Genomic DNA, 27,805 nt, shown 5'->3' with positions numbered 1-27,805 from the left:
TGCCGATGGGTTGTCGAACAGCTGATAAAATATCAGCCGCCCGTCGGTCTGTGTTTGCCGATATTTTATTCGTTTAATTGTTTTTCGATAGCCGGGAGTCCGATTTTTTGCGCACGAGAAGGTCCGACGGGACGAGGACCGTCCGGGTTATTCGTTACAATGAAATTGAATCGCGCGTTAACCGGGGCAAGATGGTAAACAGCTTTTATTGGCAGAATAATTTTTTTTTTTTTGCTCGCGCTATATCGGAAATTAGCTGTCGTTGCGCGGCCTCGTGTCAATGCCTCGTATAAACAGGCCCCGGCAGTCGTCGAAAAAGAAACGCGGATCCACCATTACGTTGTCCTCGCTCCTTTCGCGGCAGTTTATCCTTGTCACGCAAATCCGTTTACACGTGTGCGGGTATAGTGATGCGATGCTTTCGCGCGCGCTTACGGGATATTATAAATGTGGGCGATAAAAACGCGAGGTGTAAAATATTGCTTCTATATCAGCGCGAATATGTTAAAACTTTAACAGTAAACCGGCTTAAAGTACCTTAAAAAAATAAAAAAAAAAAAAAAGAAAAAAAAAGAACTCGCTCACCGACAATTTTCACGTTATGTAGGAACAATTTTATAAATTGTTGGAGTAGGCAGAATTTAATAAAACTTTGCGGTTTCCGAAAGGTATATTAAACGATTTTATATTGCGAATAATATTGATACTGAAAAGCGATGCCGTTGGAATGAAGCAGTTAACGCTCATCAATTAAAATCGTTTTTGCGTATGAAAGCGTGTCCGAATTCCAGCTGCGTTCATATAATATGTATCCACACACGTCTGTCCGTGCAATGGTACGTGGCGGGGAAAATGAAAAAAAGAAAAAAAAAAAAGGGGGGAATAACGATAGGCACTGGACGTTCGTTTCTCCCGCTGGTTTTTTTTCCCCCCGCCAAGGATACGCTTATCAAGCGCTATTTCTCTTCTTTGCCAATTTCGGCCGCTGTCGATCCGCCGGGCTGCCCGTTTATTCGATTTCGGAAATTCTCTCGCTGTCTCGTTTTGACGTCGGCCTCGCAATCGCAGCATCGCCGGCGGATTGCGCGACAGCCCGCCGACCCGTCGCGTCGCCCTGGCGTTCGTTAATTGTCGCGGCGGCGAAGTTGGAAACAGCGGGTACACGTAGTAGATGGCCGGAGCTTACCTCGCGTATCGCGTTTAACTATGTTGCAGCAGCCTTCCCGTCCCCCAGTCCGCCGCCGTTACTCCGGCGCGAAATGTCGCACACGTGCGCCGGGGAAAGAAAAACTGCGGGACAATGCACGGAATACACTCGGCCCGGAAGTCGCTGAATGGCCGCTCGGTGATTGCGATTCCGCGCTTCAACCGCGCCCGTTAAAAATAACGGATATTGCGATCACCCGTTTATTCTGTATTTAGCAACGATCGCGCGTAAATAATTAAAAATAACTGGTAAAAATAAATAAGGGTGAAGCGAGATTAATTTTTTTCGTTATTTACGGAGTCCGGCCGTTTGAGGACAATAGATGCGTAGGACTCCGCGTATCCTGCGACATATAAATATATATAAAAAAAGACAAGAGGGCACTTCTCTAATTTATACCCTAAACAGAATGCTTAATATAACGCTTTCGTGTTATTCGTATAAATTGCTACATTATGTTTCGCGCGGCGGTAAATTAATGTTTAAATATTTCAGTGCAATATTATGCTTGCCGTTTCATTTTAATTTCCTTGAATTTATTTCGCGATATTCCATTAAAATCGCAATTTGCTTCGTGCAATTAGTCCATTAGTGCCATTAAAGAAATTAAGAGTGAGCGGCGGTTTCGTTATGAATGTCTCCGCAATTTCGTTAATTTTGTTATAACGAGTTTCGTAGCAGACTTGTATGATAAATAAAAGATATTGCTTGTGCATGTTGCGTATTAATAATACGCGCCGGCAAACATCGTTTTTCCGTCTAGTATTTTTCACGCATAAAATACACACAGCGTGCAACGTTATGCCGCAGAGAAATCGTTATACATATATAAGCCGCGTACCAATTAAAATCAAACGTTTTTATATCTAATTAAAAAGGCGATGCGCGCATCTATTAAAAATGGAAATATATAAATATTTCTGTACATATTGTAAATGCTATGCGTAGAATTTTGTAACGCATGTTTATTTAGACACAAAAACGATAAAAATTCAATTAATCATACAAGATACAATTAATATACAGTTAAAATCTTTTTTATTTGACTAACTAAAAAAAATAATTTTAAAAAGCATTATTTAAATATATGTAATTTTTTTCGTTTTAACTTTGTTTCTTTACATAGGAGAGAAATTTTAATCATTTTCAACTTTTGAACTCTTTTCTGACAAAAAAAAGTTTTCACGGTGTATGTAGGTCTAAAAATGCAAGCCACTAAATTAAAGAGTGGAGGTGATATCATAAAATTCCTATGAAAAGTAGGAGTTTTTATATAGATGTCTTGTTTGTTGTGTAAAATGTGCGTACTTGCTTGATGAAAACTGTCGAGCAGGAAGAATGAAATACAGAAGTCTAAAAGCGTTTTTTTTTTTTTTTTTTATATCATCATTACATTTATTGAAACAGTATTCACGTCGATGAATATTTTTACAATATAGTAATCTATATCGCTTTTTCGCTTTTAATCCTGTCTTTTTGATTCATGCTTAAGTTCCCTTATAACATGATACATAATCGATTATGAATTTTATGTACAATGCAGTCTAGTCTCTTATCTATATAATGTGCAACATTCGGTAAGTATGCGAATCGCGGATATTGATTATCTAACTCACAAATAGGTATATTTCTCTCGATATTTTTCTGTTTGATCACTTTTCATGCACAGAAATATATTTTTAAATCTTATAATTGAGCCACGTTCGCGCTATGAAAAATCACGATGGAATTTATATCGGAAATCGTCAAAACGCGAGTATAAGCTTTTTTTTTTATCAAATTAAGTGTGATTAAATATTTTAATTTCATATACACCTCCCACAATTCGATGAAAGTAGTTTCTCGATCTAAATCATTTTTTTACTTTGCGTTTTCATCACTTTTTATATAATTACAGCCTCTCTCTCTCTCTTTCTCTTTCTTTCCTTATCTTTCTCTGCATTACATGATACGCATATTTTGTTCAAAATATGTATAACTTGATTAATATTAACTTAATCATGTAAATAAACGTGAAAAATTATGTACAATTTAATAGCACTGCGATATTTCCTTTCCGATTCTGAATAAAAATCCAGAAGTGCTTTGCGATCTCCAACAGCGGGTAATCTCTAATTTGTATTTTCCAAACTACAATGTTATAAAAAATCTATGGGTCCTAAGATAAATCGTATCTTACCGTTTTAATTATTATGATATATTTCTTTACTCATGTTACATTATATGTCGTAATAAATCTACTACCTAATGATTTACTGCTATATACTCTATATTACGTGCGTTGAATTACTTAATGATCATATCTAGGATCTTGCTTTCCCTCTTGTATTTTATCTTCGCAGAAAAAGTGGCTTGAATTGCAAGAAATTAATCTGAGAAGTCATTAAATAATAATTAGCGTTCGATTAATTTGACTAAATTTCTCGGGACAAACATTGCAATCATTTATGCTTTATATAGAATCTGATGGAAATATCGAATCTGGCATTCAAGGCGGAAGACTTGTATAATTTAATATTAACGAATAAAAAAAAAATTCGATAATTACGCCTCTATTGTATAGACAATTATGATATTTGATTTATTTGCAAAATTAAATAAGCCACATTATTATTTTTTTAGTTCTTTAAACAATTATATTTTTTAATATAAAAAATCATTGTAAAATATATCTAGAAAATATATCTAGATTCCAATAAATGGTTTAATAATTGATCAACATTTTATTATAGATAGTTCACATAAGTTATTGCAGCAAAAGATAATTTTTTATTAATTTTGCAAAGAATCCTATATTTCACTTTTAATTACATTTTGATCTTTCGAATTATATCTCTCGTATTATTATCATAATACGTAACAAATGCTTATTATTGACCTAATTAAGTATATTTACGTATTACCTTTTCATTTATTTACTTATCTATACACGAGCTTTAAAACATATTTTAATACAAATATTCTTTATCTGTTTGATTAACTTTTGATCAATTTGTGAATTAATTTTGATGGATTTTGTTTTGCGAAAAATATCACTTTGATATTTTCATAGCAAAAGTCGAATTAATTCAGAGTAAACATTTCTTACAAATTGAATTTTAATTAATATTAATCAATTGATCAATAAAACGAAAATACGTATTGACGCAATGATCTAATCTGCAAAATCCTATTTGCAATAAACAGAAATATATCGAGAAGAAACCTATCTACCATCATTACTAAAGTGATTAGCTCTGGCCTTTTTATTTTTTTGGGTGGTATTTCCGTATACTGTAATGTAAATACTTTCTCCTGATGTTGGAAACAATAACATTTTAACATATTAAATTTATTTAAAATTTTCTTTTTTTATAAAATAAAAATTGATGGCGATAATATCATTCATATAGCTTTTCTAATTATTCATATAAAATACCAAAACTAATTGTGACAAAATGTTTTACGACCTTAATATTATTCCCATGTAACATCAACTCGTTCAACAATGCTCGATTAAAATTTCACAGACAAAAAATTTCTTTATATATTTCTTCAACTCTTTAAACAATTCTGTCACATATTAAAAGGCTGTCAACAGAGATTTTGATTTCCGTAAACGGTATTATAATTTTTGTGATAAAATTTTTAAAGTTTAAATAAGAATCACTGTAATATATTTACTTTAGCAATCAATTCGTTACCGAGGCAAAGATCTTTCGGCGGTAGACATATTTATGTTTAGTGAAACTTAAAACAAGTCAAATCTGGGCAAAGATATTATATGTACGGTGCACGTAACTCAGGGAATGTAAAAAAAAAAATTATCTGGCACGTACGAAATACTGAATTGCGTTCGAGGCATACAGTTCAGTTAAAAATTTATGATTGCATGTGTACCATACAATGTTATACTATAACCGATGACATAAGCTATGTACAATGTTGCCCAGATTAAACGACGAGAAACGATTATTGGATCACGTGGCAATTCTTGCACGCGCATTGTACTGTACAAAGTCACGGCAAACTCTACGTGCTTATTACTCGTTTTATGTACACGGGGCCTTAATTACCTGATAATCATTACGCAACTAATTGATAATCGTTAGGTTATAAATTTCGATTCAATATCAACTATTTATTTTGTAGCCATCGAACGGATCCAGCCATCGATACTCAATTCGAAAGCGTTGGCAATCGTAACACATCATGCAACCGATCCGAACGAATGCCATTCGCCTCGGTCTTCGGTCGACATTACGTAGTATACTACGAGGCCATTATTGAATCAGTTTAGATACAAATTTCAACAGAGTTTCTCGCAACAAAATTAGAGCTGAGCAGTTCTTTTTTCCACTACTAGAGAGAGTCCACGCTAAATTCGTTGAGGCACGGTTTCAACATGCCGATTTAATTATACAAAAAGCACAAGTATACGAGAGTTCCTTTGGCGAACGCTCAATCGTACCATCGAGGGTGGTGAGGATATTTCGGCGCTCTTTGCCGCGATGCGTTTAACACAACTCCATACAAAAGAAGGGCTACGAAAGATTTTTCATGTGAAAAACGTACGTGTTAAAGATCGTCCGCCACGTCACTGCGTCCCTCACAGGGCCTCGGTTCATTGCACTTCGGTCCGCGCCGTGATTCTCTTGTTGTCACTCCCGAGCATCTCGCTGAACGGATACACGCAGAATGTGACAGCGAGGCGTGAATTAAAGCGATCTATCGCGCTTGGCCGGGCGATTTTTTCAAACGTTTTCACCGTTTCGCGACCGTCGCGTTTCACTTTGGACATTGTCTCTCTCGACCGTTGACACGGTTGGCTTTCCTTTTTTTTTTCTTTTTTTTTCTTCTTTTATTTTTTTTTCAAGTTGCGCGATTCATATTGCGGCTGCTCACCTTAACATATTCGCAGTTATGAGAGTGATGCTGGCCAGCAAAATGGTCGGTGCGACGCCACAGCTGCCGCCGTGCTGCATTGCAGCCGGATGTTCACCTGTAACAGAAACGTGCAAATCGGCTTTAGTTTCCTCCGTCCTTATCAGTTTCACATTAATGATCCTGCTTAATAATTCGCATTGATCTTCATCTAGATATTTGATACCTAAGTTAGTATCTGCTTTTTCAAGCTAATATCTTAAATAAAGAACAACGACGTATTTTCATTTTCATTTAATAGCAAGATATTAATATAATTTTTAATTAATTAACTCCCTTTATTTTCTAAAAGCGTGAATACGGATATTTTTCCAAAGTAATATAATTAAGTACTCATTATATTTTTAAGAAACAAAATAAATTAAAAACTGTCGCCTTTGATCGTATTAAGCGCACATTATTGATTTTTTGTTAATTCCAAGGTAATAAGAAAAATTATTTTAAAGAAGCAACAAAGTCAAATGTTGATCCAAATACTTTTAAGTAATTTTTGATATATATTTTTTATTTTTTTTTTTGCGATATCAAAGCGAGTTAGATCGACATAAAATTTCGTTGAAGTTAGTTATAGAAAAGTAATATATAGAAAATTATTCGCTTGAGCAGAAGCAAATTCTATTGTTCTATATAGTTAATTCTATAAACCACGTCACAGTCTCTTCGCGTTGAATATTATCTCGAGTAGCTACATAACGCAGGAATTTAATTGTGCAGCCCTAATTAGATTCACAATGTAGGTTAATCGTTCGTATAACGCGTTAAACGCCAAGCAGGAACTTTCCAGCCTAACGACAATCTCTCTGTAGTAACGAGATCCTATGTAAAGGAAATAATCGGGAAAATAAAACGCATTACGGCAAACTCTTGTATTTTCGTTCGAAATTAAAATTCGACGCGTTAGTTGAAAACGCGATTACCGAAATGCCCGTTAATAACTAGCGCTATACATTGCAGGAGCAAAATTTTCGAAAGATCGATGGCTTTTAATATAAGAAATAAATTATAAATTAACTTAAATATAAGAAATAAGAATAGATCCATTTCTCTGACGAGTGCTCTGTACGTGAAAAGCATTAACGAAAAGTGTTCGAAATTAATTGCGAGCGCGAACGAGATATAGACGACGGTATGCCGTGCGCGACGAACAGTAACTTTACCATCTCGATGGAGTACGTGGCTCACGCGCGGTCATAGACCCGCAGACAGCCGGCGATGCAGCAGTAAGATAGGAATAGTCAGAACGTAGGTCAGTGTGCCAGCTGTGCCAGTGACTTACTTTCCATCTTTCTCGTGCATCTTCTCTCTCTCTACCGGTGACCGGCCTCGCATCATGTGGCGCCGAGCGGACCTACGGCAGCCGCAGTAACTTCCTGGCGGCGTCCGCGACTCTCGCGCGCAACATCACGTTAGTGCTCCGCGTAAGATGGCTGATGCAACGTAAACGAGTCTTGATATGCGCCGAAAACTCGTCACGCGGAGAGTACGTACAAATATATTTTGATATTACGTTGATATGAATGCTTAATTAATCAAGACAAACGTTTCTCTGTTTCAGATAAGAATCGGAGAAGAGAAGCAAACGTGCCGTCGACGTCATAATCCGGCCTCGCATTCGACAAGTTGAGAGAACGAAGATGCTTCGGAATGATGGTACATACGTTCACGCAATGTAGGACAAAGCTCGGGCGCTCTCGATCGCGCTCGGTCACCTTCGGTCGTATGACTCCGAGCTCGGCTGCCCGTACGGCAGCAGAACCGCCTCACTTTATTCTGACCTCGACGGTCGCCGACGTAGGATCTACGTAAGATAGGCTCACGAATAATGGATGAATTGCGGTACAACTTGGGCGAAAGGTCCTTCTCCTGTCCATCCTCTCTGTACATGGAGCACTAGAGATCATCTTACGTTATCGTGAAGTGAGTTTGTTTCTCGATTTATTGTATTTTGTTCTCCGAGTCGGTCGCGTAACCTACAAATTTCTCACGACACGTTAATCTATCTAGAGAGTGAGGGAGATGTGCAAAGTTCGAGCGCGCTTGGTCGGAGTCAGTCATGACTTCGATTTCGGCACGTAGACACGTTTGGCAGCGCAACCGCCTAACCTTACTCTGTTCTCTGCAAGCGCCGACGTAGGATCTGCGGAATATAGGCTCACGCATAATGGATGGATTGCGATACAATTGTAAGTACCCTGTGCACGATAGCGACGTAGCCAATGAGTCTTAATACGCGTCAAGTATTTATCACGAGGAGAGTACGTACAAATATATTTTGATATTACGTTGATATGAATGCTTAATTAATCAAGACAAACGTTTCTCTGTTTCAGATAAGAATCGGAGAAGAGAAGCAAACGTGCCGTCGTCGTCATAATCCGGCCTCGCATTCGACAAGTTGAGAGAACGAAAATGCTTCGGAATGATGGTACATACGTTCACGCAATGTAGGACAAAGCTCGGGCGCTCTCGATCGCGCTCGGTCACCTTCGGTCGTATGACTCCGAGCTCGGCTGCCCGTACGGCAGCAGAACCGCCTCACTTTATTCTGACCTCGACGGTCGCCGACGTAGGATCTGCGGAAGATAGGCTCACGAATAATGGATGAATTGCGGTACAACTTGGGCGAAAGGTCCTTCTCCTGTCCATCCTCTCTGTACATGGAGCACTAGAGATCATCTTACGTTATCGTGAAGTGAGTTTGTTCCTCGATTTATTATATTTTGTTCTCCGAGTCGGTCGCGTAACCTACAAATTTCTCACGACACGTTAATCTATCTAGAGAGTGAGGGAGATGTGCAAAGTTCGAGTGCGCTTGGTCGGAGTCAGTCGTGACTTCGATTTCGGCACGTAGACACGTATGGCAGCGCAACCGCCTAACCTTACTCTGTTCTCTGCAAGCGCCGACGTAGGATCTGCGGAACATAGGCTCACGCATAATGGATGGATTGCGATATAATTGTAAGTACCCTGTGCACGATAGCGACGTAGCCAATGAGTCTTAATACGCGTCAAGTATTTATCACGAGGAGAGTACGTACAAATATATTTTGATATTACGTTGATATGAATGCTTAATTAATCAAGACAAACGTTTCTCTGTTTCAGATAAGAATCGGAGAAGAGAAGCAAACGTGCCGTCGTCGTCATAATCCGGCCTCGCATTCGACAAGTTGAGAGAACGAAAATGCTTCGGAATGATGGTACATACGTTCACGCAATGTAGGACAAAGCTCGGGCGCTCTCGATCGCGCTCGGTCACCTTCGGTCGTATGACTCCGAGCTCGGCTGCCCGTACGGCAGCAGAACCGCCTCACTTTATTCTGACCTCGACGGTCGCCGACGTAGGATCTGCGGAAGATAGGCTCACGAATAATGGATGAATTGCGGTACAACTTGGGCGAAAGGTCCTTCTCCTGTCCATCCTCTCTGTACATGGAGCACTAGAGATCATCTTACGTTATCGTGAAGTGAGTTTGTTCCTCGATTTATTATATTTTGTTCTCCGAGTCGGTCGCGTAACCTACAAATTTCTCACGACACGTTAATCTATCTAGAGAGTGAGGGAGATGTGCAAAGTTCGAGTGCGCTTGGTCGGAGTCAGTCGTGACTTCGATTTCGGCACGTAGACACGTATGGCAGCGCAACCGCCTAACCTTACTCTGTTCTCTGCAAGCGCCGACGTAGGATCTGCGGAACATAGGCTCACGCATAATGGATGGATTGCGATATAATTGTAAGTACCCTGTGCACGATAGCGACGTAGCCAATGAGTCTTAATACGCGTCAAATATTTATCACGAGGAGAGTACGTACAAATATATTTTTATAACATATTGATATGTGTGTTTTAGGTAAGAATCGAGAAGAGACGCAACCGTGCCGTCGTCGTTCATAATTCGGCCCCGCATTCAACAACTTCAGAGAAGAAAGAGGCCTCGGAGAGGCAGGAAGCATCGACAGAGCAACCTCAAGAGTAAGTATTATTTCGTGATTTCATAAAATCGAAAGTCAAAACTCGCGAGACATTGAATAATATTCAGAATAATAAGCATGAAATTCTTTTACAGCACAGTGACTTGTATCTGAGGCTCGAGGTCAGAAGTATGCAAACAATGATGGGCTGGCGGCTAGATGAGCGGCGAGCTTGGCCTTGTCGCGACATTCCTAAAGTGAGAGTCAAGCCATAGACACGACGCACAACACGTCGTACCACGCTGCGAGCGGACATTTTGGGCTTCTCATCAAAAGGTAATTCCGTACCGAGTAGTATTTTAACGCGATACGTCTTCGATCTCTGCATCATTTTAATATGTCTCAAAAATATATGTACATATATCTAATCACTTCTTTTTCTGTTTATGTTACAGTCTGGAGAAGTCAACATGTACTCGCCGCTATTATTAGTAAAAAACGAACCGCTGGTGGTTCGTCGTTTTTGTTTCGCGAGTGTCGTTCAGGGTCGCGCGAGTTTAATTTCTTCGGGTTATTCGCGAGTGACCTGTGCTGAAGGAGGACCGGCTTCTGAGAGGAGGAGGAGGCCTCGGAGAGGTATCCTGCCCCGGCGGAGCAACCCCAAGGTAAGCATCACTTTTTTTCATAAATAAAATTAATAGCTTTGGTTTACCCGTGATAAAAATATTTTATTTTTAATTTTTTTTTAATTAATAATTTACTTAAAAGCACGTAAAAAAATTTTTTTAATCCAATAAATATTTTCAGCATGTCTACAATTTAATTTTCTTCTTGTTTGTTACAGGATTATCGAAGCAGTATCTCCGCTGCTGCGGCGCATCGTTCGGTGAGTCCAAATATAATTTTTTCTTACAATATAAAAGAACATTCGGGTGGGAAAATTATTTTGCACACTGAAGAATATTAAAAAAAAGGTTTAACTAAACTGCTAAATAATTCAATCATAATGCATATTATTTTTCTAATTGTACTAAAAAAATCTCCGCGATATAACAGCATAACGGTTAGGTTGTAGGGGTGTTGCTTCTAATTTGGCGATTTTTAATCCAAATCGATATGTACAAATCCATCTTTTTTGTCTCTTTCGATAATACCGTTTATGTCGTATTTCACCAGTCTGGCAATATGTTTCCAATGGATTTATAAAATCAACGACGCAGTTTTCACGTGTTACTTTAAAGTTCCGCGTCATGACAGGAAGAAATAACGCTTAATGTAATGTACGTAAGGCGCGGTACCGAAACGCTTGTACGAGTTGCAAATGAAATATCGTTTCGTTCGGCAATAACAGCGGAAAACGGCGGGCAGCGCGTTCGAGCGGGAAACAACAATTTCGCGTTCTATGACGACGATATCGGCGCGAGTTGCGTGCAACATTCGGTGGCGATAAAGATAATCACGAGTCCGGCGACGGTATATGACGACACAAGGGCGGTGGCAGGTCCGCGACGCGGTAGCCGGTCCCTTCGGCGAGGTCGCAATTTACGAGCAAATTGAAAATCTCATCGGGCGGGGTTTACCGTTACGCCGCGTTTACCTAGTTTGTTATCGAAAAATGACACCGGGCCGACACTCGAAATGTCGACGGGCGGGCACGGTCGACGTGCGTAATTGCGTTAATGCGCAGATAGTACGTGCCAGAACGGATAGCCTCCGGGTCGCGTACGGGTTTATCGAGAAATAATTGAAATTTGCGGTCAATTTTGCAGAGTAATCAGCTGTGTTTGAAATAACGTCGATGGCCAATGCGCCGACCGCGGCGACCGGGTGCGCCCTATAAATTAATTATGCAGACGAACTGTGCCGCATTAATTTTCATCCCGCACCGGAAGCGGCGGCGGCCGCCGCTTTGCGAGAGCGTAGCCGCCGCGCGCTCGTCGGGCGTTTCCAGACGAAAGTGGGCGCGATCGATGTCTCGATGGTTCGAAGGGTGGAAAGCGCACCGCGAGGCTGCGTGGAAACCGTTCCGAAGAAAGCTTGTTAAGTTCTGCAATTCGATTGCCGTGTAAACGCGCGGCGTTCGCCGGTGGTCGGTCTGTTGCCTAGTTGCCAGGGGGGTTTTGTTGATTTTTCTAGCTCTCGACGTGGGATGCTATGAATTCGAAAACATTAATTTAATCAGGGACTGAAGAGAGACCACTGGTATTGTAAATTTATTGCGTTGCCGGTCAGGACGCATGCAGCATCGGTGTCGAGATGAAGCGAGACGAAAGTTGCGGAATATCGATGCCGTCCTTTTTACATTGAATATCGAGCAGGTTACATTATTACGAATAAAACGGTGTAGTCTTCTAAATACAATGGACTGCATAATTGACTGAAATGTTGCAATTTTCACCGCCACGCGTAATCATAAATCATTTCGGTAATCGTATTACGAAATAGTATTTTACATGAATTTTTTAATATTTAACTTTTGTCGCGTTATGACAGCTACGTATTAAAATAAAATTTTGCGCAGGTAAAGTTGAAATTTTTACCGAAGAATAAAATTTTGTTACACTGTGCCAAGTATTAATGTTTAATACTAAAATGTTAATCCTTTTGTAAGGAGATAGAAAGTTTTGTTTTTTTAATGAAATAAAAATAATTTTTGAAATTATATAAAATATTTTCTAGACAAATTTGCATATATACAAATATATTAAGATCATTTTTTATAGTTGTCACTCATATGTCGCTTTTATTAGAAAAATTTAACGTTAATTTTATTTCATAAATTTCATCTTTTTGACTGCGCAAGGTAGGCGCGAAAGATGCTGATTTCGAGCAGCTGCAGCTCGGGCACGAGTTCCGCGGGACGCGTGCCGGAGCTGCATGCTCGTGATGATTGACAGCTTGGATTGGTGAACTTGCCGAACAAGATATTACATGTGTTATCGCGAGCGCTGCCGGCTGACAATAGATCAAAAGCGAGAGTATGCGTGCAGCGCGCGCGCCGAGTGCTTGCTGCGACTCCAATATACGAGCCTGTCAAACTTTATGACGGGGGATTTCGATACTTGATGAATGAACGCATGCCGTCCCTTTTCGAATGTCACACTTCAGGAGCCCGCTAGCTTCCTGTCGCCGAACTTGCGTCGTGAATACGCGAGCGCTTATTGATGTGAAATTTGTCGGTCGCGCCAACACAATTCTGTTGGAAAATCTTGCCACGAAAGCTTCCTATTGAACAAATTTTCCTCGAAAGACTCGCGCACAATAATGAAAAGAGTGACGTTCTAAATTTCTAAAAATAGCCGCTGCTAAAAAAAAAAAAAAAAAAGGAAAAGCGAAATAAAATACGCCGAGCTTTTTCAAATGCATTTCGATATTGTTATTTACGTAAAAGTAAAGTTAAAAGGTTCGGATGAATAAAATACGCGAATTAATACGTAATGGCACGTTCGACCGAGAAAGCTTATTAAAAATTGGAAAAAAAAAGAGAAATAGATAGAGAAACTGCGAATTTCTTTTGCGAAACGAATATTATGCAAATTCGGTTGCACTCTAATCGAAAACAGCGCGGCTAACCGTGAACTCTGATCAAATCTAGCGATATGGTGGATGTAAAAATGCGATATTACAAGAATGCCGACGTGGAAATGTTTATACGTTGGTGCTTGGAGATTTTTCTGCATGCAATGGGGCTCTTGAATGTGCATGTGCACGCGACGTTTATCGAAAGGTGTGCACATGATGCAGCAACTCGGCTCAACTCGCGCGTGCTTCCGCTCCGTGCAAAGAAAAAAAAAAAAAAAAAAAAAAAAAATAGAAAAGGGAAGAAAAGGAAAATACCACACCGACTATATCGAGTCGATGGTATATCGAATTACGTGACACAAAAAACACCGCATAATTCATGCGAATAGGGAAAAAAGTGAATCAATTGTCTCATTTTCAATCTTGCTCGACAATAACTTCGCTGCAGTAATAAAACAGACATCGCCGACCCGTTCAATAATGTTAAAGCAGTACGAATAAAATGTTGGCAGTTGAGCGTTCTCGTTGCTCGCTTAGCTCGCAAGCAAATTGCATTGTATCGCGAAACGCGTAAACCGATGAGAAACTTTGTCTCCGACTTTGTTTATCGAGCGCGAGTCTAGTTTGCACTTATGCGGCGTGCTGTGTTTGCTGAATAGAAATTAATTGATCTTGAAAATAGTAGAATTCTAGTTTAAACGTTATCGAAGTTCTCGCGCATGCCGGTGTAACTCGTGTCGCATTGTTTCATCGCGCCTTCGAAGGTAGCAACTAAAGCGGTGCGTATACTTATTAAAATGCGTCGAACGATAGGTAATTATTATACTTGCCGCAATAATAATGATAATAAAAGCTCGTCACGTAATTTGAGCGCGTTCGGTTGAAAATTTAGCAAATTATCGCCGCGTTATGCGGGGCCGGCTCGGTAGATAATGGCCCGTAATGTATGGAGAGGTTTCCCAGCAGCAGCGGGTTATCTGAAAATTTCAACCGCGGATATTCAGACGTTTCTATCGCGATATGTCATTAAGGCAGCGCCGAGTATCCGAATATCCGGGACGGAGGGACGCGAGAGGCGAGGGATGATGGGCCCCCGGATAAGTCTGTCATAAAAAAAAAAAAAAAAAAAAAAGAAAAAGAAATTCGCTTACCATTCAGCACGTGGACCATTACGCTCGCTGGATTCGCGTTGCTGGGGATGCAGGTGTAATTTCCGCTGTCGGTCAATCTGGCTTGTGTCACCAGTAGTCTGCTTGTCGTCCCAGTATCCGTTTTCTCCGTCTCCAGGGAAACCCCGCCCCTGCGGTGTACACTGAATTATCGCAGATACTTTGGCGCCGTTCTCGTCACACACATGGCTACTTTATCATTAATTCTCTCTACAGAAAGGGAGGTAGCGCAGCTTACAGAACAGAGCATCTCGGCAAAAAACGCGCGTGATACATAAATGATAACGCGGGCTTCTTCGTAACTGGCGAACACCCGCTGACAAGTAAATGCAAGTAAAACGCTCATTTGCATCGGATATCTGCCTGTAAAATTGATATGTGCCAAGAGATGCGACAAAAACGATTTTATTCATTAGACATTTAGAAAAATCCTTTGCCTTTTTGCTTTTTAATGAATGGCGACTGTTGATTATCGACGGAATTTCTCTTCGTAAGATATTACAGCTATAAATCGTTAAAAAAAAATCGTCGGTCAAAAATAGGGAATATTTAGTTGAACAAAAAGCTTCAAAAGATGAAAAATTATATCATTTCGGAAAAATAAAAAAAAAAAATAAAAGAAAAAAATTCAGAACTTTTTCAAATACGTAATAAATGACACATCTCGCTCTGCAGAGAGAAAAAGAGAGAATATAAACTACTTTGACATTTTTTCGCGTAAAGCGTTATCTGAACTAATCCCGAGCCAAATTGCCGGATCAAGGATCGTTTGCTTTTTCGACTCTTGATGATCCCCTCCGAGTTGACGGGCCGACGAAAAGATTAAAGGTAGGGTGCCCCAATGCCTTCCGCTCGATCGGCGATACCGCAAAGTGGCGACCCGAAAAACTCGACCGAGGAGGAGGCCACCCTCCTCATTTGCCGAGACGGAGCAACTTGTGAAACATTGCCCCGCCGGTCGCGTGATAGCAGTAGCAATACCAAATAAAAACGCGGGCGCGTGCGGGTGTATGAGTGCACGGAAAAAAAAAAAAAAAAATGTACGAGAGCGCAAAGCTACGAATTCAATTCCTGCGATTTGTATGTACCTGGGACTATCGAAATCCACCACGGCCGCTCCGTGATGCCAGGTAACACCACTGGGCGGTGTACTTCGTATATTTACTTCGCACGTGAGGCTTATCGTACTACCCTTTTTCACGTAGACGTCTTCCGGTCCCAGGATCGTCGCCTGGGCAGCTGTAACACACGTCAGAAATTGCACGCTTAAATATTCCGCCCCCGTATTTATTTTCGCGTTAAATAACGAGCTGCGATCGATTCAATCCGTGCCCTTTATCGATAACTAAAATTATTTGCACGGATTAAAGTTTTAGAGAAGAATAGAAGAGATATCTTTCCGCTTACTTCGTTCTCTTCAATTTTTTAAACAATTGAGGTTGATTATTATTAATTACTATCATTCATTTGATATTATCGATTAATCCTAAGTTTAAAATTGATAAACATATTACGGATGCAAAAAGAATTTAAGAAATAAACTAGTGTTTAAAAGAAATTACATAGATTTTTACAACACGTGCAAAAAAAGAACCATGCGAAATCATGAAGGGGCAGGCTGAAGATAATCAAATACTTTCTAAATTTTAAGACGTAGAACTAGAAGTCGACGGACTGCCGCTAACAGCTAAAATCTACAAATGAACCGAGGCCGAGCACGAATATTGCGCGAAAGATATTTTCATTACGTTCGGCATTGGGTTTCCGCCGTTTCAAAAAGGGTTCTTCAACATTGTTCCACCGGACATTTAACGCGTGGTATATTTACGACTCGCAATATTAGGGCGGAAAATTAGCACGCGTTAGCGTCAGTTGTATCTGTGCAAAAAACAAAGGGGAAAAAAAAAAATTCGCCAGACAGTCCAGAACGTAATGGCGCCTAAATGAAGAGTGCTGTCCGTATTTCACCTTTTTCATGCTATTACCTCAACTGGCCGGCGAATAAAATCCATCCAGCGGTTATAAATACACACGCAAAAAAAAAAAACGTTCATGCACTTTTACGGTATATAGATAACTAAATTGTAAACGATATTTTTAACGGTCGGCAGTCTCAATAGCTTGGAAAAGGAGTCTGCTCGTTGCGTGAGTCTAACCTGAGTTGAACGTCCGGTGAGTGGCGTTTGGTGTGGTGATGGCAGGGACAGGGGCACTTTCTGGAATGGGAGGACAGAAAAGATATCGAGTTAATCGATTTCGTCAAGATCTACTGTTTTGAGGGCTGGGAATTGAATTAATATTGAAAGTACTAATGACTGTGAGAGTTAACAGTAACGAAAGTCGAAGAGGTAATAGCTGACTTCCAAATAAAAAGGAAAAAAAAAAAAATTATATTAATCCTAATCATTTGGCGAGTACCTAATCAATTAACAAACATACGGTTACCGACGACAAAATAAAAATGGAATTAGAACGACAGCTTTGGATGCTGCGTATTAATAATGAATAAAGATAAATGAATGTCACGTACCTATATTTCAACGAATCTCACAAATGTTTAAAATATCCACACACATGCGTGACACTGACGCTTCCACTTTGCGTAATATTTCCAATACATATCGTATTCCGTTGGCTGCGTCAAAAAATGGATGCCAGAAATGATTCTCGTTGACGGCTGACATTCTAATCTCATTCTTGTTCACTGTCGTCGACCACTGTGCGTTTATTAATTCATTCATTCAACGGTTGCAATTAGTAAACACGATATATAACAATTTTTTTTTTTTTTTTTTTTTTTTCTAATATTTAGCACGTTTATTCAGAGATCAGTTATTACATCTCTTCGATTTTCTGTACTTTTAACCCTTACATCCTGCATATATGTATGCACATCACATATCTCTATAAAATATTGAGTATAAAAATAATTTCTTCTCTAAATTTATACATTATGTTATATGTTACAATTTACTGCGAATTGTTTCTTTTCCCGAACAACGCGCCAACAAAAAAAAAATTTTTTATTGTTGAGATATTTTACAGCATTTTATCATGTATATAAATGCTTTGCAAATTGAAAGACGAAATCGATACTGTGCGTAATTGGTAATTAAAGTAACTGCAATATTATGCAATTATTCAATCAGAGATATAGATGCAACAAAGCTAATCGATACTTTAGAATGTTCCTCACGTGACAGACATGCAAGCGGAAGCATTAATCACTTTAATCATGCTGGTGCGTATTCGATTTATCCAGCGGTGTCATTCCTGATCAATCAGGTGATAGACACTTACGAAAGCGTTCAGGTATTCTTTCACCTATCGTAAATTACGCAAAATATATATTTACAACGGCGTAACTAATTTAACCCTTTCACAGTTTCTCGCTCGCTTTAATTGAAACAGCTGAGCGTTAATCTGGGAATTACGAATGAAGCTCAACATATTATTACAACAATATATAATTAATATTATGATTGGAATTTATAAAATAAATAAAAATTTGTTCGAGAGCTCGCGTAGATTTACTTTCAAGTTAAGCGACCTGCGAAAGGGTTACCCAGTGAATTTCTAGATGCTTTACGATTCTTGATTTTACCTTCGACTTTTAACATGAAGGCTAAGTTCATTTTCGGTTCGGTGTTAACCTGGCATTCATAAACCCCGGCGTCCCGTGGCTGAACGTACTCGATCCTCAGCGTCCATTCGTCGGATGATTCGGGGTGCTTAACGGAAAATCTTGCGTCCCCTGTGTAAGCGAGGGTCGATGACGTCAGGATATGCAAATCCCTCTTACGTATCCAGGAGATCTACAAGCAAAGTGAATGCTCGATTAGACTCTATCCATCCGAGCTCCGACTATCGATTTGCCGATCTGAATAATTGATACGATTATCGCAATTGCACACCCATTTGCTTAGGAAAATATTATTGCGCACGCAATTACAATGGATTGCATTTAAAGACGAAGAAAGATTATAAATGAGTCGCGACTTTTAAGAAAAATTGTTTACGTTTAGTAAATTTAGTCTGAAGATAGAAATTTTATTTTTATTTTATTTTTTTTTTCACATTTTGATTGTACAATTTATTCAATTTATTAAATTGAGAGTAATAATCTGCACTGCTCTAAATATATATAATATATTTAGAAGATACGTTTCGAAGTAAAAGCAACGGCAGGAGAAGAGCGATCGGATCTAGTCGACCTCAATTCATCAGATGACGGCAATTAGTCGGTAGCACGATTAATCGACTCTCGGTTAATCGGTAGCCAACTATCCATTTATTTGATCAATTATGTCGTCCGTCATTAACTCCTGATACTGCTGTCCGATTCTCTTTAAAAAGCGATGTGCATTTCCAGTTAGTTTAGCTGTCAATCTGTAGGAAATGTTTCGAATTTAACAATAACTTTCGTGGCCACAAAGGCGTGTAATGCGCCGGCGATCGGTTCAACCGGCCATTGTTATAATGCTTTCTGCGCAAACACGCGTAATGTGTAACGCTTCGTCCGCGCAAACGTTAAATATTGTCGCGCCGTGTCACATATAAATATTCCCGTTCTATCGATTTCATCGTCAATTGTTGATCGATCAAGCACGTTGCTTGCGATAATAACTGAATTAGCACACCGTTACATCAAAATTGTAGTATAATCTGAAATTTGTTGCAGCTTGATGCATATATGTCAGCGCGTATGGCATTACAAATGAGGTATTACATTTTCGTGGTTTACAGCACCGCCTATTAAGCACGATAATAAACGGTTTCCGCGGTTTAACCTTTCCGATTTTGTGGATTATCACGCCGTGAACGCGATATTATCAAAAGATACGAGTTATATATATTTCAGACATTCGCCCCGAGAATAAATTGCCCTATTAGAATTATTCTAATTTTATTAGCAAAATCTGATATCTTTTTTTTCTTCTTTTTTTTTTATTTTTTTCTCCACGATTGAATAACAATTTCACTCATCTCTCCCGTATTGGATAGAAATGTATTATCACATAAATTGCCGTTTTCAATCTTTATTTCATTCAATCGTAAATTATGCGACGTATCCCCCCTCTTAAAGAGACGCCATACGAGTTCAATATAAAAACCCCGAGCTCCCTCGACTCCGGGTGAAATTTTGCCAGACGATCGCGACGAATCGTTCCGTTGGATCGCCCGAATAACTTCCCGCACGCTCCACGCTGACGCAAACGTCGATATTGTTTAATCGATAGCAATGGCGCACGTATAACGGCCCGGATTGGAAAAACGCATTAGGTCGTCCGGCCCACGGGGGCTAGTATCTGAGACGACCGTTAAAGGTTGTCTCCAAACCACCCCAACAATTATAGAAGTACGTGCCTGCGACCGGCACATCTACAAGGTACCTTCGACCGTTCCCGGCCAACTCGCGCTATCAGACTTCCAGCCCTAGCGACGGCGGATCGTTAAACGTATGTTCTTTACGAATAGAGAATTGCTCTCACACCCCGACATTAATTATTCCCCTCCATCGCATATTTCTGGAACCTCGGTTTAACCGTGATATGATCCTTGCGCTCGAAAGGGTGACGTTAGCTAGACGAAGTTCGGAATATTAAGCGGTTTGATAAGGGCCAATCGTCTTAGCGCGTTATATATGACAACTGGGAACTTATGCCATTTTCTATTATCGTTTTCTAAATGCTCCTAAATTTCTCATTTGCGAGAGGGAGACGAGACACTTCGCGATCCCACATCTGCCGTGTGCTAATTCCGCACAAAACATTCTAATACGAACATACGTATGTAAAATAATATTATTTTGATTGAAAGGTTTAATAATTCTTAAAAAAAAAAAAAAAAAACATAAATTGATGTTTCTGTTTAAAAAGAAAATGTAGAAATTTTATTGCGTAAAACAGTTTTCTTTCATGTAGAAAGTATTCATTTTTATATTTTTTAATTAAAAAAATTTTTAGAGCGAAGATTATCTTTTAAATCGATAGTAAATTCAAGCGGCCGTAAGTAGTCCGTTTAAGAATCAGCTAAACGAGCAACAGGCTCATTTAATCATGAATTAGAAACACGCTCGCGTACCCCCGTATACTTATCTATTTTATCAGCTAGACCTTTCCTTTTTTTCTCTCTCTCTCTTCTTTCTTTTTATAGTTATCGTTTCGCGCCTTTTATATCTCTAGCGTGCCTCCGTCGGGGAAAATTAAATATCCTCCGGCTCCCTACGTTTGGCCCCTCGGGGTCAAAATCCTTCGTAACTTAGCTACGGAAATCTTATAGTTTCGAACTCCCTACTTGCAACTAAGATCACGAGAGCAAAAATATTACGTCTTCAACACATTATCGTGTCACTTTAATACGACAGTAATATGATAAATAAATGAGTAACGTCTAGCGCATTCAATTAAAGTACAAAAAAAAAAAGAAAAAAAGGAAGAAAGTCTTTTACTCGTAAATTAATACACGTAGAATATCTTTTAATACAATATCGAAGATAGAAATCGCGCGCAGGTGCATTTTTAATCGTCTTATCAGCGCCAAACTACCCCGAAATTGAACTAAAATTTTCACGACACGTCACTAAGAACAATCGACGCAATCTGCAGCGAGATAACCAAATTCGTCCTACAATTTCCAAGCGCAAGAACGTCTCGCTCTTCCTACCGCAGGCAAGAGAAATTACGTGGCAAGAAAGGACGGCGCTTGCAATGTTGCGCCAGCTTAGAAATCAGCGCGTACGAATAGCGAAAGGAACAAGACGGGGCAGCATCTCTCTCGCGTGCTCCTCTCCGGAATTTTTTTGCTTGTTTTCCCCTGCATCCTGCAGAAATATCCGGCTAGCGAAAAAGGGAGAGTGCAAGCTTACGGCGAGCTAGGCGGTACATAAAACATCTACAAGCGCAATTTGCCAGGCGGTAACCGGCGGTAACCGAGCTTTCAGTGGCTTTGACCTTTCCTCGCCGTCACGAAGATTCGCCATTTTCTGTTTAGGTCAACCCGCTCAAAGTGCCTTGAAAACGCATCCGCTTTATGCGGCAATTTGACTCACGCGCTCGCCGTTCAGTGATCTCTCGGTTTCCCTTTAATTCGCGACCAGGTAGGAGATCGCCGACTATACACGCGCGTTACAACTGAGACCGGATGCAATTTGGCGCAAAGTGAAACGTATTCAAAGCACACAACAAATACCCGTCAATCTTACTGCGTTGTGAAAAGTACTCCTTTGTTGTTGCGCTTCTCTTATATAACGTCCCTGCAATTGATATGCGTAACGTTTATTCGTCGATAATGAAACAACCGATTGGAGCCCGTCGAAGACGATATTCAGAACATGGAACATAATAATTTGTTTCTCGAACTCCATTTGATTCTTATGTAAAAACGTTTCCATAAAATTTCCATATCTTCTTTCGCGTACCTCCTTTTTATTCCCCTTAGCTCGAATAACATGTTTTCTTCACCGTTGAAAAGTCAAAAAATTATTACGAATATACTTCGGACTTTTATTGCAATCTAACGATGTAAAAAGTCCCTTTTCCATCGCGAGGACAGGTAATGACTTGCCGAAGAATGCAAATGTATCGTATCGCTCATGTACGACCTGGAAATAAATTCTATTTACGGAGTCTCGATATACAAGTAGCCGTACTTTCGCGCAAGTTGGCCGGCGTGCTGGTTTGAAGCTCGACTCCCTTTCCTTTTCTTGCTTCCTCGAGTTTTCGTGGGATCTCGGGAGGCAGTCAGGCATGTCGATCAATTTGGCCGAGACAGTTTGTATCCGGTCGGTTTTGTCTTGGGCGCGAACTAACAGACGCGCGACAATATCGACTGGCGCAAGTGAAATAAAAGAGAGAAAGGCGAGAGGAGAAAAAGGACTCCGACATAATCCATTTACGTCACTTTTTAATGGTGGCATTGACACTTTCGTTGCGTTCCCATACGTGTCATCTGAAATGTCAAGAAAAAAAAAAAAAGAAAAAAAAAAGAAAGAAAGAAAAAAAAATATCCAGAAGTCCCATAATTTAAACGTAATGATGTGTAAATGTTTGATACGTGCGAAGCTCATTCTGGCACGTGTATACGTCACCAGCGTCACTTTTTCACGATGTAAAACTGTTATACGCCGCCGGTGAAATACGCGCGAACATTTCGTATTAACAAAAATTAAAGATACGTAATTCGTCCTTTATCTCCATGCTCGAAACTATACGGACACGTATCATCTGCGTGCAAATGTAGCGAGAGGCATATTACTAGAATACGTGCGGCAGAACATTATCGAAATCCATCCGACCAAGATTCCACTATCGCGGTACTAGAGCCGCATTGATCACTGTTATGACGCACTCGCGAAATTGTCAGACAGCCCGCAGCGCGCGAATCGTTTCGCGGGCGCAGCAACATCGGCTGGTAGGCAAGCCGCACGATTATTTTATCGCGCGATAGTCGGTGTACTGAGCGATAGAAATTGGAGGTACCAATTAGCGCGTGGTATCAATTTAATGGCCGCGCGGCGTCGTTCGTCATCGCCGTTAGCGCGACGAAACGCGTTCGACACGGACCGCGACGGGCATTGATTATCGTCGCCGTCGTTATCACCGTCATTACTTGAATACCCCATCGACCACCCGCGTTCCTTTTTTCCGTTCTCCTTTAGCAGGCTCTCTTTTTCACCCGTGTCTTCCGATTTCGTCGCGGCGACTCCGTTTTCTCCCCAGCGAGAAAAGCTCCCACCCACGATAATAAATTAAATCGAATTTCACATGTAAACAAATTAACGCATTATTAGGACATGCTGTTTGCGTAATGTTTTGCAATTAATTTTATCGACAATCTTCATGTTGAATTTTCTCGGAAATCTGCTTGACGAGCAGGGCTGCAGCATCGGCGGTACGTTGATTTTGGAAAATGAAGTTCGTAATTGACACTTTGTAAACGGCCGACCGATAGCCTGATGGACAATTTCAGGCGCGTCATTATTTTGACACGAAAGTCAAGATGGAAGTATAATGCGGGGAATTTGAGAGAATATATAAAAGGCGATCAATAAGGTATTTGAAAAAAAAAAAAAAAAGAAAAAAGTAAAAAAGTTTAATTTTATAAAACGCAAGCTGTAACAAATGCAAAACTGCGCAAAGAGATTAAAAACGAAAAAAAAAGCGTTATTAAAGTGAGCTGTCGAAGCGAGGCGAGACTAATGTCGGCGGATCGAACGAATTTTCTCGGCGAAAGACACTTAGGCGTGGCACGAATCCAAATTCTCGTGGAGGCTTCGTAAAAAGGACAGAGAACGATCGGCGCCGAAACAAACGTTTCTCTTTTAACGAAGTGGCTCCGGGCGAATTGTTAGTCGCTATCTACCGCATCGCTTCGCTTACCGAGACCGAAAATAAGAAGCGTGGAATAGGCGCGAATGAGAAGTAGAGGGAAAACTCGCACGGCGGAGGGTGAGTTTGAATTAGACGCGAGGGAGGGAAGCGAAACAGTTCTGAAAGAAGATGTACGAGAAGGTGGGAGCGGTTTCGGCAAGTGTAAAGAAGAGAAAGAGAATTTAACGAAGCTGTTTGAGGGAGTGAGGTTGTTGAGATAGGTTCGATTAGACGTCCGTAGTAGGACTTGGGCAACAGAACACGGGAGATAAGAACCAATTGAATTAGCAAAGAGAGCAGAGAGGACGATAGCGTTTTGAAGGAAACGAAATTATGTTTGGATAGTCAGAAGTAAGTTGGGAGAATATTAAAAAAAGATAAGGATCGAAGGAACAAGATGATAAAAGAAAAAGAGAAAAAAAAAAAAAACGGACGAACAATTTCTTAATAAGAAGATTTTCAAACAGATTGTAAAATATAGGATTTTACAGCACAAAGTAAAATTATCTTTTAGAAATGGATAGATATTTTTTAATAACATATTCTTTAAAAATTCGTTCTTTTAATCGCTCTACTCGTATTTAAAACTAAAGAAAAAAATATAAAAAATTAAATTTTAGGTATATGTTGTTTTATTAAACTTTGAAAACGTACACGTGGTTCGGAAATCATTTATCTATAAACATTTTGATATTACGGTATTAAATGTCTTTTACAAAGAACTGAAATTACGTTTATATAAGAAGACAAAGGCGGAAAAACGAAAAGGAGGTCGCAAAGTATCTGGAAAACGGGCTGGGGTTAGATCCAAGTAGACGGAGAAGAAGGAAAAAAAAATGTGAAAAAGCAGACGGAGATATCGGAGGGTGAAAAGGGGTTAAAACGGGGTGGTGCAGGCGAACAGTCCACTCGAAGAGACGGCAGCTAATTAGTATTGGGGTTCAGTACGCCTCTTTCCAACGCGAGGACTGCCCACCCCACGTAACACAGCGGGACCGAAGGTGTTGCTAGGGGTGTCTTGGGGGTAGTTCACGTTAATGAGCCTCCGGTAACGACGCCTTTTTCCTTCGTGGTCATATATTCCGTCGAGAGGCGCGGCTCTTACCGACCGACCTGGCGTATTCTCTCACCATTGCACTTCCGCTATCCCTTCGCCGCTTGATCATCCCTCGTATTTTATGGCTCGATCTTTCCGAGAACCGGACGAATATTCGCGCCGCCGTAAGGTCTGCCGGACGAAAAGCGATAGGATATACCTAGCACGATCATTTTATAACAGTGATAAAAAAAAAAAAAAAAAAAAAATAAGCACGGATAAATATTTTATGAAGGAATAAAAGAATTTATAAAAGAATATTTTCTAATATTATTAAAGTAAAGACTAATTTAAATTAATTTTTTAAGCCGCGATAGATTTTATCGTTTCGAGAATTGTGACGGTACGAAATGAAAATCCAGAGTATATCGGGAGCTCGAAATTTTTAAGCGAGCATGTCGACATCTCGCATGTGATTCCTGGTGAAGCAATCAACGCACGCAGCCTGCGGGAAACTTTCTGGATAGTTTCTGATAAACATGCACCGCGCCATACGTGCAGAATACGCTCGAAGGCGTTCGCGGTAAAACTTGCCGGGCTCCCATCGGCGCCTTCATATTCGCGAGCAAAATTCCACAAAATCGCACTCACATGCGCACGCGTATAGCGTATAAATCTAGCGGAGGGTTGCGTGCCCTCGGCATACGGCCAATGAACGGTACATGCAAATTTCACCGAAACACTAGTATGCGGTAGAAAACTGCTGCGACTGATATGAAGAACGAGAGAGTCAGAGAAAGAGAGAGAGAAAAAGAATGAAAGACAGAGAGCAGATGAAAAATGAAGAATGTAGAACAACAATAAAAATATAGAGAAGAGGATAAAGAGCAGCAGTCGAAAATTGTTGCTTCAGAAATATGATATATAACATTGCCGAATGGCGTGATAAATTTTATATTCTCCCGCTTTACATTCTCTTTTCTCCCTCCTTTTGACTGCCGATCGTAAAAAAGAGACAGTTTATATGAAAATGGAAATAGCGAAAGAAGCGAGTTAATATTTAAACAGTAAAGAACATAAAGAAAATTCGCGACGCATATGGCGAAATCGATTAATTAATCAGTTCCCAAGTTAAAGATGAAATGAACTCGATTGTTCACTTCATCAGCGACCGACGGCGACGGCTGGACCCAGCGAAGTTTTTTGCTCAGCCGGGCAACGTTTCGGGAGGGCGTCGAAAAAATTTAATAATTTACCGCGAGAAATCAAACGTGCTCGCCTCTGCCGTTTATTCGGGTAACTCGATTTTTTTTTTGTTTGCCGTTTTGTTGCATTAGCAGGCACGACGGTGGCGGGAAACTCTTCGATAGATTGCGACCGTGCGAGCTTATTCGCACACATACGCGCGCACGTTACTCTATAAATCGTACATTTCCCGCGAATTTTCCCCGAGACCGTCACACACGACAGACTCGCGCGCCCGTCGATACGCGGGCCACGTACACACGTTCTCTTCGGATATATCGCCGCGCGGTGACATAGTAATGGCGGCTGCGGAGAGACGGTAAAGTAAACACGTGATCGATATTGTTTGATTTATGTGCGGCAAGAGCATCGACGGTCACTGTACGATTGCGGAGTGTTTTCCCAGCCCGGCATCCGCGAACGACATTTCGAGGAAAGGATCGCCGTCAATGTGGCCGGGGTACACCGATGTCGAGAGGACGGAATCGAGACCCGCCGCCTGCCTGCTCCGAATTTCTAATTTTCGATATTGACAGTCGAACGAGCCGCGAGCGACGTCGCGTATCCCTTTTTACCTTCCCTCCTTTTGATGTGCATTCGTTTGCTCTCTCGCGACTCTCGATCCCCCGACGACGATGTTTGTTGCACAGCACGGCCGACGACAGAAATATCTGCGCTATGTAATTCGCGTGATTTGTTTACTCCGCGTAAAGTGCACTCACTGCGCCGTGTTGACAAAGTGTATCGAATTGTCTACTTGCCCGGTATTGTTCGTATATTTATCGTTATTGCGTTTGTTCGGTAAACGTTACCGCTCCTTTCTCGGCCGGTCATGCGTCGTCTCACAATTTACGTCAATTTACGATGCGAATTTCGTATCGAGTGGCCGCAGGTAGTTTATATAGAGGAGTTTTAAATAAAAGAGGATTAAACTTTTAGAAATCGACATCTTTAAGCGGCGTTGAAAATTTAAGGAGCGAAAATTGAAGAACGCTCGCGAAGAATTTTAGATTTCTTCGCATACATATATTTTTCCCTCAGAAACTTGAGACTTTATTGACAGTTTTATCGCCGGGAACGTCGATACTGCATAAATAATGCATTCTTATACTTGTTTATTATACATATGCGTAAAATGTGCCCCACCTATATTTATAGTTAAACATTTCGAGCGTATATTTTTTATGCAATCGCGCTTTTATCTCTCTCTTCTCTCTTTCTTTTTCACGATTTAATTTTTTATACACTTATAATTTAAGTATATAAATAGCGTTTGAGAGACGGTTATTTACACGAAAACCCCTCGAGTGTTCTCTTCGCCGGCGAGGCAGTCGGCCGCGATTCCACGTAAATCGCTCTTTCTTCCGCGTTACCTCGTAACGGAAGTCGAGGCACGGCGATTTCTCATCCCGGATGAAGA

General features: G+C 40.3%; 2 protein-coding genes across 11 annotated transcripts in view; one reads left to right on the top strand and one right to left on the bottom strand.

The window, feature by feature from the left end:
- Positions 1–1,994: 1,994 nt before the first annotated feature.
- Positions 1,995–27,805, bottom strand: part of LOC139111861 (protein amalgam) — a 159,361-nt gene continuing 133,550 nt past the window's right edge. For 2 of the 6 annotated variants that reach the window (XM_070672424.1, XM_070672423.1), the window contains exons 4-8: positions 18,338–18,548; positions 16,890–16,949; positions 15,822–15,972; positions 14,716–14,876; positions 1,995–6,188 (exon numbers count right to left, since the gene is read on the bottom strand). In XM_070672424.1, coding sequence (XP_070528525.1) covers positions 6,088–6,188; positions 14,716–14,876; positions 15,822–15,972; positions 16,890–16,949; positions 18,338–18,548 — 684 coding nt within the window. In that variant the 3' untranslated portion in view covers positions 1,995–6,087. The remainder of the gene's footprint in view (positions 6,189–14,715; positions 14,877–15,821; positions 15,973–16,889; positions 16,950–18,337; positions 18,549–27,805) is intronic. The other 4 variants (XM_070672422.1, XM_070672426.1, XM_070672427.1 and 1 more) reach the window with 4 other exon arrangements.
- LOC139111863 (uncharacterized) overlaps positions 8,134–27,805 on the top strand; it is a 150,000-nt gene continuing 130,328 nt past the window's right edge. For 2 of the 5 annotated variants that reach the window (XR_011547289.1, XM_070672430.1), the window contains exons 1-3: positions 9,520–10,103; positions 10,198–10,707; positions 10,887–10,928. Coding sequence is in view for 4 of the 5 variants with exons in the window: in XM_070672430.1 (XP_070528531.1) it covers positions 10,489–10,707; positions 10,887–10,928 (261 nt within the window). In the remaining variant the exon portion in view is untranslated. Of the gene's footprint in view, positions 8,314–9,519; positions 10,104–10,197; positions 10,708–10,886; positions 10,929–27,805 lie in introns of those variants that run through there. The other 3 variants (XM_070672432.1, XM_070672431.1, XM_070672433.1) reach the window with 3 other exon arrangements.

The sequence above is a fragment of the Cardiocondyla obscurior genome, linkage group LG25 (genome assembly GCF_019399895.1).
Source record: "Cardiocondyla obscurior isolate alpha-2009 linkage group LG25, Cobs3.1, whole genome shotgun sequence".
Lineage (NCBI taxonomy): Eukaryota > Metazoa > Arthropoda > Insecta > Hymenoptera > Formicidae > Cardiocondyla > Cardiocondyla obscurior.
This window is presented reverse-complemented; position numbering and strand designations above follow the sequence as displayed.